We start from the raw sequence: 14,669 nt of genomic DNA, 5'->3' as shown, positions 1-14,669 counted from the left end.
CTCCTCCCTCCCTCCTGTCCCTCTATCTTCTCTGTCTGTCTGTCTGTCTGTCTGTCTGTCTGTCTGTCTGTCTGTCTGTCTGTCTGGCTGTCTCTATGTCTGTCTGTGTCTCTCTGTCTAGATCTGTCTGTCTGTCTGTCTGTCTATGTCTCTCTCTGTCTAGATCTGTCTCTGTCTGTCTGTCTGTCTGTCTGTCTGTCTCTCTCTGTCTGTCTGTCTCTCTCTGTCTCTCTCTGTCTCTCTCTGTCTCTCTCTCTCTCTCTCTCTCTCTCTCTCTCTCTCTCTCTCTCTCTCTCTCTCTCTCTCTCTCTCTCTCTCTCTCTCTCTCTCTCTCTCTCTCTCTCTCTCTCTCTCTCTCTCTCTCTCTCTCTCTCTCCTGAACCTTGATTAGGCCAAGAGAGAGACAACTAGTCGAAAGGGTGATGACAACTATGTAGTAAATCAATCGTTAGTTATGGTACGTGTGACAAGAGGAGTGGATCTCGCAGGAGTTGCTGTGTGGATGCATGTTGACTTTAGTCCTGATAATGTCAGTGGTCGGCCATCTACCAATCAATTCTTTCATGTCTTTGGAAGTTCTAGTCTTCAGCTCTGTTGATTAAATCCAAAGATGTGCATTAATTAATGCATTGCCTTCACACAAATTCATTGTGGTGGTAGTATTGGGAAACTACCAATACCTTCAAATTTATCCATGTGGTGGCAGTAGTGGGTTGGAGTTCGTGTCAATGATTCTGTTACTATGGGGAGATGCTTAAACTGAACGACCAAAATCCTACATCGCTGAAATCATTTTTGCCTGTTTGTATTTTTTTTTGAAGAAGAAGAAGATGGTGGTGGTGGTGGTGGTGGTGGTGGTGGTGGTGGTGGTGGTGGTGAATCTATCTGGTGAATGGATGATGACGACGAATCGGACTATGATGAAAAAACAGCAATAACAATACTAAAATAAAGAGAATGGAAGACAAGGAAAAACGCATAAACAACCACAAACCATAAGATTAACACAATATGTCATCAGACCCAAGTGCGACCGTAGCATTGACTCGACTCACCCCATTGTTGACTTGACTCACCCCACTATTACAATGGAATTGCCCACACAAAGGTCATGACCTTCGAGCAGACGCTGATTAAACTTTCCATTTCAACATATTGTGCGGTGGCATAAAAACGTACAACTATCGTACTACTGTGCACGATTTCCGTATTTTTTGGGATTATTTCATTAGAATAGACCATCCAATGGTAAGTGACACGATTTTTCTTACATCACAACGCGGCGCGTAATGAAAGTAATTTGTACGGGTTTGAACCAAAATACCGGAAGAGAACTCGATTCGAATGATACTGCCAAGGCCCAAGGTGTACAATTTTATTTTACACAAACAATTTATGTGGATTATCCCTTGATTTTCTCTTTCAATTTTTCGTGTTACGTGTAAAAATGGGCATTATTAGGGAAAGAATATTACAATGGCGTATTGACGTCGATTGGTTATATATTTTATTGACAGCAGATATTTAAATAAACATTCGATTTCGACCTTGGTCGGGTGACACATTCTATGGGCCTTGTCGCGTAGATAATGGTGGTAGGAAATCCCAATCAAACTACAAAGTGTAAATATAAGTAAAAGTTCAGTGTATGTAAATTTACAATCCTGTGTAAGACCAAGACATTTTGAATGTAAATGAACAATATATCGCTTGATATCAAAACTAGGTCAAAGGTCACAAAATAACGACCTACAGGTTTTGACCTGAAATAATTGCGTGGTTTCGATTACCGTCAATTTTTTAAAATAGGTGGGGTAGGTAGATTTTTTTTCTAGGTCAGTTAGTTACGTTTTCCGTTGTTTTCCATATGGTCTTTGTGTTATTGGTTTCTTCTCATCAGATGTACAGCAATTACAGATAGATTGGACTAATAGTTTTATATATTGTCTTTTTAAGTTGATGTCAGTTTCCGCATCCAAATTATTGCAAGACTTCACAATTTTCGTGATTTTATTTTATTTTTCTCGAGGTGGGGTCGGGTAACCAGAACCAAACATTTATTTTAGACCTTATAGTGTTTTTTGACCTTATTAAATTATTTAAGTGGCCATATATTTTATATTTATTTTGGGTTTTTAATTCATAAAATAACTCTGCTACATTTTATACTTGTAAAAACAATGTGAAACAGCATCTACCAAATCCATGTTTGTAACTCAATAGATTACAAACTGCTAAAAAGTGTGTGAAAAGTTTGTTATTGTACACACAATAACAAATATTTTAAACATTCTAATGTTTTGCGTTTTTTTGAGTTACAAACATGGATTAGTATATGCTTTTTCACATTGTTTTTGCAAGGATAAAATTTGGTAGCATTATTTTATGAATCAAAACCCCCAAATAAACACTAATTCATCGTCAATATGGCCAATTTAAACTTTGTACTGTGAACATACGTGTGTGTGTTTTTAGAGATGTGTGTATGGGGAAGGAGGGATAAGTATTTTTTTCATTTACTATAGGGGTTAGACTCTTTGCAAAAGAGCTGAAGGGGAAGGTGAGGTGTTTCTGTGGTGAACAAAGTCAGAATTTGACACCCCCCCCCACCCACCTGTCAATGTCGTAAGCCACAGGCCTCTTTACAGCACCGTCCAAAACGTACTCACATATTTTGTTGCTAGAGCAGAAATACGCGCTTTGACTTGCGAGTATTCGCAAAAACTGATGAAAAGGGACATCTCAATAAAACATCTCAATCAAATTTGCAAAAAGTGTTTTTTTAATTTCTACTTGTCCAGTGGACTAGTTATTACTAGTATTTTGGATCTGATTAAAATAGATTTTGGTTCAGCATACCCACACAGACACACACACAGACAGACACACACGCACATGCAATGCACACACACACACACACACACATGCACACACATTCACACACACACACATTTACACACAGACACTCAGTCAGACACACACATTCACACACATTCACACACACACAAACACACACACACACACACACACACACACACACACACACAAACAAACACAAACACACTACACTCATAAATTCACAAACTCACCTTGTTCCACTTTCATATAAATTGTTATCCTTTTATTGCAGGTTTAACGTGGAATAATAAAGAAGCTGTTGATAATATCACTTAATCTGCATATTTTATATAACTTTGCAATTCTGGCATACAGTGGACATCACACTGCTGAATGTAAGGTACCTGGACTGATATAGAACAACAATGACAACTCCTACTAGTACAGTGTCATTTCCACCTGTTACAGACAAAGATGTTAATGATTATGTAGAGGTATGTACATGTACTTATCTAGTCATAAACTATTCGATCGTTATTATTCTAGCATTGTTATGTTTCATAATCATAATTGTCGTCACTTGATAAATCCACAGCAGTTGAAAGAGTGCAAGGGTTTGGTGTTAATGGACAGGTGGCAGTCAGTTGACACGTTTAAAAAATATTTATTTAAAAAAAAAATTACAATTTTTTTAAGCTACATTATAACATATCATTTCCTTGATATGTTTGAGTGTCAAGGCTGTGATTGTTAGTACATACTCAAAACATCACTCTGAAAATATAATTATCAACAAGTATGTCTATAATTATTTGAAAAATAAAATGAATAAAAAAAAAATAGATAAAAAAATTATGAACTGACTCAGATGCTACTGTAGAGTTTTGGTGAAATAATTTTTATTACTAAAAGTGGATTTCTGATTAATATTTCTGTCACAGGAAAGGTTTTACAGATTTCACCAGATGTAGAATGTCGCAGAATATTAATTTGTATCTAGAATGAAAATAAGTAAATATGACCTTGTAAGTTGTACACATGTAAACCAAACTGATTAAAATCCGATGTAGATGTCGACTAATCATTCATTGTTATAGAGCCTGCCATCAAGATGAAAATGTAAACATGTGTCACAAAGATTAATTCAAGTACAAATACGGACCGAGGTAAAATAACAATGAATGATTAGCCGACATCTACATCGATTTTAATCAGATTGCATGTAAACATGTGTATATACTTTGTATAAACAAACCACCTCAGACCCCAGCACTCCACTCCACTCCCACCTCATTGTCAGTGATAAATATTTTGAATATTGAGTTGCTTCATCATGACTAAAGTGACCTCTCAATTATTCTTTGACTGTGATAACTATCTACAATGAAGGTGTAATCTAAATTTAGTAACATGTAAATGTAAATGGTCAACTATTAGAAGTGATGGTAGTATAGGTCTATAGAATATTATCAGTGTCTGCGTCTGTCTGTCTGTCTGTCTGTCTGTCTGCCTGCCTGGGCTGCCTGCCTGTCTGCCTGCCAGCCTGTCTGTCTGTCTGTCTGTCTGTCTATCTGTCTGTCTGCCAGTCTGTCTGTCTGTCTGTCTGTCTGTCTGTCTGTCTGTCTGTCTGTCTGTCTGCCTGCCTGCCTGTCTGTCTGTCTGTCTGTCTGTCTGTCTGTCTGTCTGTCTGTCTGTCTGTCTGTGATAAAAGAATATTCTTGATTCTTCAATTTATCATACAGAACCACTTATTTAATTATAGTCAATTTTTATGTTGAAATCTGTAGGATATCCAACAAGCCCATAATTTGTTCAATGCCTGGGATTACATCGCATTGACACTTTACTTTGTCTTGGTTGTAGCAGTGGGATTATGGGTAAGTATTATATCATGTATACAATGGTGATACAATGAAATTCAAATGACCAGCTTGAAAGGAATAGACACAACTATGATTTTCAAGATACAATGAAATTCTAATGACCAGCCTGAAAGGTTTAGACACAACTGTGATTTTCAAGATAAACTAAATTGATAAGACCCCTGTATATAAACAATTACACTCTTTGGAAAGTTGAATTCAAGCAATCAACACCAAGTGTGGTATCTGATTACTGGAGGTTATCAGATAAATTATTAATGAGTGAAAGTACAACAGAAAGAATTATTATTAAACTATTTTTCAAAGTTTTTAGTTTTGACCTTTTGATCTGTCTTGCTCAATGATCCTGATCAGAATGACAAATTCTATATATAGCTGACCACTATATGTAAATTGAAACCAGTCTGTTGGTATTCAAAATGTTCTAGAACAAAGGCCTAGAACAAAGGCATTGTCTGATAGTGTTGTTAATGATGTTCGTTATATGTCCATAATGAATGTTTTCAATCGTACAGTTAGTAATGGTGTATTGACTTTCTGTTGTTTTGTCCGATTGGCAAAAAGTCTTTCACTTCCTATCCTGTATACTTTGTCATGCCACTCAAAACAACAAAGATAGACTGTAATTAATTATCCCATTACAGTGTCTAATTATTGGTATTTTAATAATTTTCATGAAATATATTGTTGGTTGTCTGATTGAAAAAATAATACCTCAGTTATAGCTAGTGTAGTTTTAGAGTTTTGTGGTTCGGTTTACTGAAAAATGAAAACATATCAATCATATTCCATTTATTAACAATATATTTATATCAGCATACCAATCTCTGATATCAAATATGTAATTAATAATAACAATATAGGTGTATGCACTCATAAAATAGAACATCACTTTTCATATTCAGTTTTTACTGGCATTTAATTTAATTTCAAGGTTCCTTATTTTGATTTATGAAAAATTCTAACACTCAGTAGAATTACAGTGTATGTACACGAACAATAGATGGCTGACAGATTAGATTCAAAATTCTGATATTGCTTGTATAGCATTACTGATGAGTATATACAATATACCATATGGTAACAGAAGATCAGGGATGTAGGCATGCACATGCATTAGTCTTTTTGAAAAATTGTTTTTATTGCAAGTTCAACGCAAAATTACATATAATAACAGAAAAAGTTCGTAGTTCACGAAGATAAAAAAAGCAATACCGAAAGCTACACCTAAAAATTATTTATTATCAAATTTCAGTAATGCATTGTTTTGTTTACAAATAAAATGCTCAGATTGCACTATAAATGTTTGCAATTACTAAATTAAAAGAAGGGAGTTCCTATTTTAATTTCCAATAAATTATTCTATTATAACAAATTTTCCACATTTGGTTTTGATATATTTGAAAAATGATTAAAGTTTTATGAATTGAATTATTCATTTGTTTAATCATGATGAATGAGTAGAAAATAGTTGTAAATGTCAGATTAGGTTTTGAATAACAGTATTACTCATCATGGATTTCGAATTCCAAACACAATTATTATAACTGTACTACTGATGACAACCACTATCATGATAATTAGGACTCACAAAACAAATAGGCCTTTGCAAAATATGCCATGCTGGTGCTCAACTTCCTGTCTGTGTGTACATTGGGGTATACATGGTACAGGTTACTTTGTTAATCATAGAGCACTACTGCATTCCTCGATGTCTGAACAATAAGAAGCATCCCTGATTTACACTACTACAGAACCATGGGACAAAGCTCTTAAGAAATGGTACTATGAGGTGATGATACCCCCAATTTGAATGAGGGCGCTGTAGTCACAATTTTCTGTTTGCAGTCTAAAATGGCCTATTCAAACACTTCTATTTAGAGACAAGAAAAAAGAACAAATAAACATATTCATTCAAATTTCTAACATGCCCCTGAATCAGTTGTAATTCAGTAGAAAATTGACTCGAGGAGGACTTTTTCAAGAATAGAATCATAACTTCAAAATTAAATGATTAAAATCCTCTCTTGATTTTCAAACAAAAAAATAGTTAAACTGAAACTGAAAAATAAAGTCAAATAACTGATAGTTTGAGCACAATATGCCAAAACCATTAGTGGACTGTACAAGACACTTGTAACTTAAGGCAAACATCTGTTGATGCGTCAGATGAAGTATGAAAAAAGGGTAACTATTCATTTTAAAATGTGTGAATATTTGTTTTGCAGTCAATGAAAGGTCATGACAGGTCAAACATGGCAGGTTATTTCCTTGCTGGTAAAAGTATGACATGGTTTTTGGTAAGTTTAAATTTTATTTTTATTTAATACAATAAATTAGTAAATAGTTGATTGATTTTATATTTAATTAATATTATGTATTTAATAACTGTTTAATAATATTTAATTTGATATCTATTTTTCAAGTAGCTAAATCTAACTGACTTTATCTTCTTCACCATTTAGGTCGGTGGATCGCTATTTTCTAGTAATATCGGCAGTGAACATTTTGTTGGTTTAGCAGGTTCTGGTGCAGCCAGTGGTATAGGTATAGGAGCATATGAACTCAATGTAAGTGTATATAAACATTAATATTGTAAGTGTTTTGGGATTCCCAATATCAGGAGATTTCCATACATACAACTGCCAACATCAAACCGTTGATGAACAGAACCTGTTACAAAGGTGGAAAGTAAACATATGAATTGGATTAATAACACTTAGACACAGTATGTTGGAACAGCAGAGACTTTTATTACACACCATGGTTTGATAAGAACAGTTTTATGGTCGCTTTATGTGTGCACAAAATGCCAGGGGAACTGAAAATTTGTTTGTGACCTGAACTATTATGTAAAGAGGCCATAGATCTGTTCTTATCAAATGATAGAACGTAACATAAGTCTCTGTACTTCCAACATGCTGTGCCAAGTGTTATTAATCCAATTCAGTTGTTTACTTTCCCTGTTTGTAACACTATAACAGGTTCCATTTGCCAGTTGTACATATACCTTGTATGAAGATTTTAGTGGAGAACCTAGGTAAAATACTAAACATAGAATTTAAGTAGGGCTTTTTTAATTACTTACCAACCTTGACAAGAATATTAGACTGGGGAACTGATTCCTTAAAGGGGAATACCACTCCAGGAAATCGAGACATTTCAATAAACTATGGGTTCTAGAACATCATTTCATGATTTTACATCAACTACAATTACTTGCTATTTTAGAGAAACATCAAGTTGCCTTTATAGGGTATCTTTGCAATGGGCTATTGCATCATGGGAATCAGCAGAAATAATGTATTCAAGTTACACTCTGAATAATTGTATATATGAAGTATTGCAATTACAATTCACTACTTCCAATTTATTAACAAAAACTCTTTCTTTTTATTTCTTTTCTTTAGGCCTTGTATTTACTTCAATTGCTTGGCTGGGTTTTCTTGCCTGTATACATCGCTAGTTTTGTAAGTATTATGATTATATACTATGATGGCACTGGTTGCCAGAGAAACCATGGGATTTTAATTTTTTTATATACATAATGCTAAAATTTTAAATATTTATATCCTTTCAACTAAATTGTTTATTTTTTTTCTTCCAGTGTTACACTATGCCTGAATATTTGAAAAAGAGATTTGGAGGTGACAGGATACGAGTGTACATAGCATTCCTTTCACTTGCATTGTATATACTTGTCAAGATATCGGTGAGTCAAACTAAGACAATTTGTCAAACTTTTTACTAATGATGCAATACAGCGCTCCATAATTTGTCGTCCCCCCCCCCCCCCCCCCCGTACAGTGTTAGCTGGAATTTGTCAAACCTATTACCAGTAAAATACATTACAATGCATTACTCCATAATTTGACCCCCTAGCACAATGGTAGATGAAATTTGTCAAACTTTCTCTACCAATAATGCAATGCAGCATGCCATAATTTGAACCCCTAGTATGATGGTTGATAGCATTTATCAAACTTTCTCTACCAATAATGCAATGCAGCATGCCAGAATTTGACCCCCTAACACAATGTAGATAGAATTTGTCAAACTTTTTAGCAATAGTGGAAATACAATAATAATGAAATGTATTTTGTCAACATTAAAATTGTTGTAAAATCTGTTATAAAAATAGCTAAAAATCTCTCATTTGTTTCACAGGTGGATATGTACTCAGCATCTCTGTTTATACAATTTGTGATTGGTTGGAACTTATATCTTTCAGTTCTTCTGATATTAGCACTTACAGGAATATATGTCATCACAGGTAATGTAATTTAGACGTTGTATTTTAAGCTGACTTTAACACTGCACTAAGTTCAACAGGCAGGAATGGTTTTTAAAACCGTCTTCATAGATAATGACTTACTCATAATATTGTACACCTTGAAAAATGTTGAATCACCAGTGTGTGAAAATATTTGTGTAGCCATATACATTATATGGTCTAATATAACCAGTCAAATTGATTTTTGAGTCCACGCCTTAAGATCATTGTGCCAGTGAGATCCCAATTTCAACCTCTTACTGTACTGCTAGTTGATAAAATGAACCACTAGTTAGCATATATTAATTAATTAAATTTAATTAATTAATTAATTAATTAATTAATTTAACAGAAAACTATTGCAAATCATTGTAATGAAACATGTATTGCAAAGCATATTAACTATTCAAAATTAAAGGTGAACATGAAATTATGAAAAAGCAATTACTACTTTTTATTGTTATTTTTCTGGTAAGTTCCTGAATGATTGATAATTACAAATTTATGTCTTTCTCTTCTTCACAGGTGGCTTGGCTGCAGTAATTTATACAGATACACTACAGACTATTTTAATATTGATTGGAGGTATAACTCTCATGGTATTCAGTAAGTTTATGACTAAAATACTTTAATTAAACACATTTCAGTTTTGGTGGTTGTCAGTGTATCATATGTTTGAACACAGTATGTGAACAGTATGTGATGTTACATTTGGACACAGTTTCCAGTATGTAATCATACCATATTTGGACACAGTTTTCAGTATGTGATACCATATTTGGACATAGTTTCCACTATATAATACCATATTTGGACGCAGTGTTCGGTATGTGCTACCCTATTTGGACATAGTTTACATTATGTGATGCCATATTTGGACACAGTTTCATCAGTATGTGATACCATATTTGGACATAGTATCCAGTATGTGAAGCCATATTTGGACATAATTATTAATTGCCAATATGACATGATACCATATTTGGACATAGTTTCCAGTTTGAGATACCTTATTTGGACATGTATATAGTTTCCAGTATGAGACACCATATTTGGACACAATTTCCCAGATGTGATGCCATATTCAGGCATACTTGCAGCTATGGATGTTTTATCTTTAATTTTTAAGTATAATATTACAGTAAAACTGAATCTTTTTATTCAAAACCCAACAAAACTGTAACAAAATGAAATCCTATTAATGTTTTATCAGCAAATAAGAAGTAAATTCAATTTACATCAGTGCCATAAATTTGAGTTATAAATTTGACCATCAGGTTTGATAAAAGTGGGTGGATTTCAAGGTCTTCATGAAGGTTACATGGCAGCTACACCAAATACTACATTGTCTGGAGAGACTAGCTGTGGCTATCCTAGGAATGACTCACTCTCTATGTTACGTGATGCATCAGATGATGTCTTACCATGGCAAGGATTCTTCTTTGGACAGACTACTGCTTCTATCTGGTATTGGTGTGCTGATCAGGTAGGCTTCTCTGTTTCCTGGCTAATCTACTTGTATTTATTTATTTATTTATTTATTTATTTATTTATTTATTTATTTATTTATTTATTTATTTATTTATTTATTTATTTATTTATTTATTTGTCTGTCTTTGTCTGTCTGTCTGTCTATCTATCTGTCTATCTATCTAGTAGTATCTATCGGTATCTATCTATCTGTCTGTCTGTCCTGTCTGTCTTGTCTGTCAGTCTGTCTGTCTATCTATCTGTCTATCTATCTAGTAGTATCTATCGGTATCTATCTATCTATCTGTCTGTCTGTCTGACTGTCTGTCTGTCTGTCTGTCTGTCTCTAGCTATCCATCCATCCATCCATCCATCCATCCAACTATCCATCTATCTATTTGCTTGTTTTAATTTTTATCAAAACTGTGCATCCATAGATTGATTTTCTTGCATTGATATCAAGTATATAAAAATTACATTCAGACTTAATGTCAACTCAAGGCATTAACAGGTCCCAAGTCATAACTTGGACTTCCATGCTATTGCAATCTTGTAATTACAGCTAAAATGATGTAGGCTTGGTGTTTCACTCATGGGACATTACAGGTAAAATGATGTAGGCTTGGTGTTTCACTCATGGGACATTACAGCTAAAATAATGTAGGCCTGGTGTTTCACTCATGGGACATTACAGCTAAAATAATGTAGACTTGGTGTTTCACTCATGTGACATTACAGCTAAAATAATGTAGACTTGGTGTTTCACTCATGTGACATTACAGCTAAAATGATGTTGGTTTGGTGTTTCATTTATGGGACATTACATTTTGTACACAAATTTAGACACATTTCAACTCTTGACTAACAATAACAGAGACACAATAAACACAGCAGGATACTTTGCCCAATCACATTGAACACTGATAAGCATTGCTATTCTTTTACAATGTAGTAAAAACAGCCTTCTAATGAAAACATTACACTTGGACTTGATGATTTTAATGGCTTGTTTATTTTCTAACAGATTATATCAACTTGACTCCTTTGAGATCCCCTGTGTGGATGGCACCTATTTTTTGCTTCTTTTGCATTTGAAGTTGTCAGAGTGTGTGTCATGTCACATGAGTGGAACACCAAACCAACATCATTGTGGCTGTATTTCAGATCATCACATGTCTCCTATTAATAAAAAAATGTCAATAACTGTTACATGTCAGTCAAAGTAAATGCTAACAAAAAGCTGTGACTATTTTCTAGGTGATAGTACAACGTGCCTTGGCTGCAAAATCTCTAGCCCATGCTAAAGGAGGAACCCTGATGGCTGGTTATCTTAAAATATTACCAACTTTCATTTTTGTTATCCCTGGTATGGTTAGCAGAGTTCTCTTTACAGGTAAACTAACATCACCAATCTAAGATTATAAAATATGCATAAGATTGTATTAAACTCTTTAAAGAGGTATTTAATGGTACCTAAAATGGGTATCTGTGCCTTGGATTAGATACGATGATTAAGTGTACTGTAAAAGAGTGGCATCCCCAACAAATTACAAATACGTCGCAGTACAGGTCACAGTGATGTGTGACTGAGTGCAGACAGGTAGTATGAGTGGTCGTACGACCGTGTTGCAGATATCATTTTTGAGTTTGTACGAGTCGCACATCCAAGTCGCAGCAACCCTTGATAGACACGATTAAATAAACGCTTTAAATGGCCATATGGTTGACAAATTAGTATTTATTTTGGATTTTTAATTCGTAAAATAATTCTACTGTGTTTTTATACTTGACAAAACAATGTGATACAATATATACCAATTCCTTGTTTGTATCTCAATAAATTGCAAAGAATTAAAAAAGTGTATAAAATATTTGTTATTGTATGTACAATAACAAACTTTTTTACACATTTTATAGCTTTTTCCAATGTATTGAGTTACAAACACGGATTTGGTAGATTCTGTTACACATTGTTTTGTCAAGTAGGAAAACATTAAAAAAATCCAAAATCCAAAATAAATATCCATTTGTCATCCATATTGGCACTTTAATGTTTCCAAATCTGGGTACAAACTAAAGGTATAAGTTAAACACACAACTGGGGTACCGGTACATAAAGGGCATTATGGACATGAATCTAAACAAATACAGAAAATTGAAACTGCCAAACACAGCATTGTCACGGAAGTCTTTTTTTCCTCTATTTTTCTTTCCCCACGAAATATGTGAGTCCAGAAGTTTAGAAATAAGATTACAGGATAGCCTTTAATAGAATTGCCACAGTTTACACATCATTTAGATCATATTAACATATAACATGGATAAACATGTCTCAAATAATTTCAGCTGATGAAAAAGTTTGTTTTTTCATCATCTTATCTGATTAGATGCTGTTGCTTGTGTCAAAGCTGAAGATTGTCAAAGAATTTGTCAGAATTCTGTTAGCTGTTCCAATATAGCGTATCCATTACTTGTCACAAACCTTCTACCAACTGGTAAGTTCAAAGTTGAGAGTTGAAAGTTGAAAGTCAGTCAAACGTGTTGTCTGTTCCAATGTAGCTCCAACGTTGGAGAAATAGAGCATGCGCAGTCTAACTTTTTTTTTGTATTTTTGTGTACATTACTTATTCCTGATCAGTGGTATACATGTAGAATAGAATGAAGTTTAGAAATTCAATTACTTATTCCACCCTATGGCTTAAAGAACAAGTTTACAGGGTTTTACAAGCTTGCAGGGTGTACTGCAAGCATGTCGCAAGCTTGTAGCAAAAAGAGTGACACTTCACTACTGGGTTTGCAGGCATGTACAAGCTTGATGCAATCTTCAACTAGTCCCTACAAGCTGTCTACAAGCTTGTTGCAAACTTGTGCATGCATATAGCAAACTAGTGACTTTCGTACGGGATGTTGCTCTGCTATTCTGGCAAAATTGTACATTTACAAAAGCACACATTATCATATGCCATACTACAAGCATGTGACAAGCTTGCAGAGCTGACAGCATTACTGGGACAAGCCATTAAAGAAGCAAGTCCACTTGTTATCAAAGAGTACCAATATTTACACATGTGATGATGGGCTCTTACATAACACAAGTAAACAGTGTAGTTCACAGCGTAAGATCATTTCTAAGGAGTGGGTCAATTGAGGCAAACCTTATCTCCGTCTTATATCAGTTGTTATCAATTTATTAGGCTATTATAAGTAACACTACAAACAGCTTTAGAGATGCAAACAACTTTTATGACACCCGTTTTCGTCAGGCAAGCCCGCGGGTTTGTTGCACTTGGACCGTTAATGGCTTGTGAATGTCATGCAAGCTTGCAGGGTACAGCAAGCATATCACAAGCTTATAGCAAAGAAACTGAAACTTCACTACCGGGTTTGCAGGCATGCACAAGCTTGATGCAATCTTCAACTAGATCCAACAAGCTGTCTACAAGCTTGTTGCAAACTTGTGCATGCATATAGCAAACTTGTGACTTTCGTACGGGATGTTGTTCTGCTATTCTGGCAAAATTGTACATTTACAAAAGCATGCATTATCATATGCCATACTACAAGCATGTGACAAGCTTGCAGAGCTGAGAGGAATCTTATGAAATTTTTTTTGCTGCAAAGAGTTGTAACTTTGCAGGGTTTTGCAAGCTTGCAGGGTACAGCAAGCATGTCACAAGCTTGTAGCAAAGAAACTGAAACTTTACTACCGAGTTTGCAAGCATGCGCAAGCTTGATGCAATCTTCAACTAGATCCAACAAGCTGTCTACAAGCTTGTTGCAAACTTGCACATGCATGTAGCAAACTTGAGACTTTCATAAGGGATGTTGCTTTGCTATTCTGGCGAAATTGTACATTTACAAAAGCATGCATTGACTGACAGAGCTCAGAGATGCAAATACTTCTTGATTCAATTTGATTAATTTTGAGTTTATTTATTTGATATTTAGGTTTCAGAGGATTAATGTTAGCTGTGATGTTAGCAGCTTTGATGAGTTCTATATCATCTATATGTAACAGTGCTAGTACAGTCTTTACAGTGGATATATGGAGTACGTTCAGAAAAAAGGCTTCAGAAAAAGAGAAAATGATAGTTGGAAGGTATGTAGTGAACAAAATTTGTTATTTGAATTTGGTAGATATGAGCTGGACAAATAATAACAATCTCAAATTCAAAATTGTACATTATGTTATATAAATGATAATC

At 34.4% G+C, this 14,669-nt stretch overlaps 1 protein-coding gene across 1 annotated transcript in view; it reads left to right on the top strand.

The window, feature by feature from the left end:
• Positions 1-3,263: 3,263 nt before the first annotated feature.
• LOC144453210 (sodium/glucose cotransporter 4-like) overlaps positions 3,264-14,669 on the top strand; it is an 18,758-nt gene continuing 7,352 nt past the window's right edge. The window contains exons 1-12 of the mRNA XM_078144487.1: positions 3,264-3,332; positions 4,626-4,715; positions 6,950-7,021; positions 7,187-7,291; positions 8,132-8,191; positions 8,329-8,433; positions 8,889-8,994; positions 9,520-9,600; positions 10,272-10,480; positions 11,722-11,857; positions 12,852-12,959; positions 14,413-14,563. Coding sequence (XP_078000613.1) covers positions 3,264-3,332; positions 4,626-4,715; positions 6,950-7,021; positions 7,187-7,291; positions 8,132-8,191; positions 8,329-8,433; positions 8,889-8,994; positions 9,520-9,600; positions 10,272-10,480; positions 11,722-11,857; positions 12,852-12,959; positions 14,413-14,563 — 1,292 coding nt within the window. The remainder of the gene's footprint in view (positions 3,333-4,625; positions 4,716-6,949; positions 7,022-7,186; positions 7,292-8,131; positions 8,192-8,328; positions 8,434-8,888; positions 8,995-9,519; positions 9,601-10,271; positions 10,481-11,721; positions 11,858-12,851; positions 12,960-14,412; positions 14,564-14,669) is intronic.

The sequence above is a fragment of the Glandiceps talaboti genome, chromosome 23 (genome assembly GCF_964340395.1).
Source record: "Glandiceps talaboti chromosome 23, keGlaTala1.1, whole genome shotgun sequence".
Lineage (NCBI taxonomy): Eukaryota > Metazoa > Hemichordata > Enteropneusta > Spengelidae > Glandiceps > Glandiceps talaboti.
Note: the sequence above shows the minus strand (reverse complement) of the source record. Positions and strands in the feature narration are given on the sequence as shown.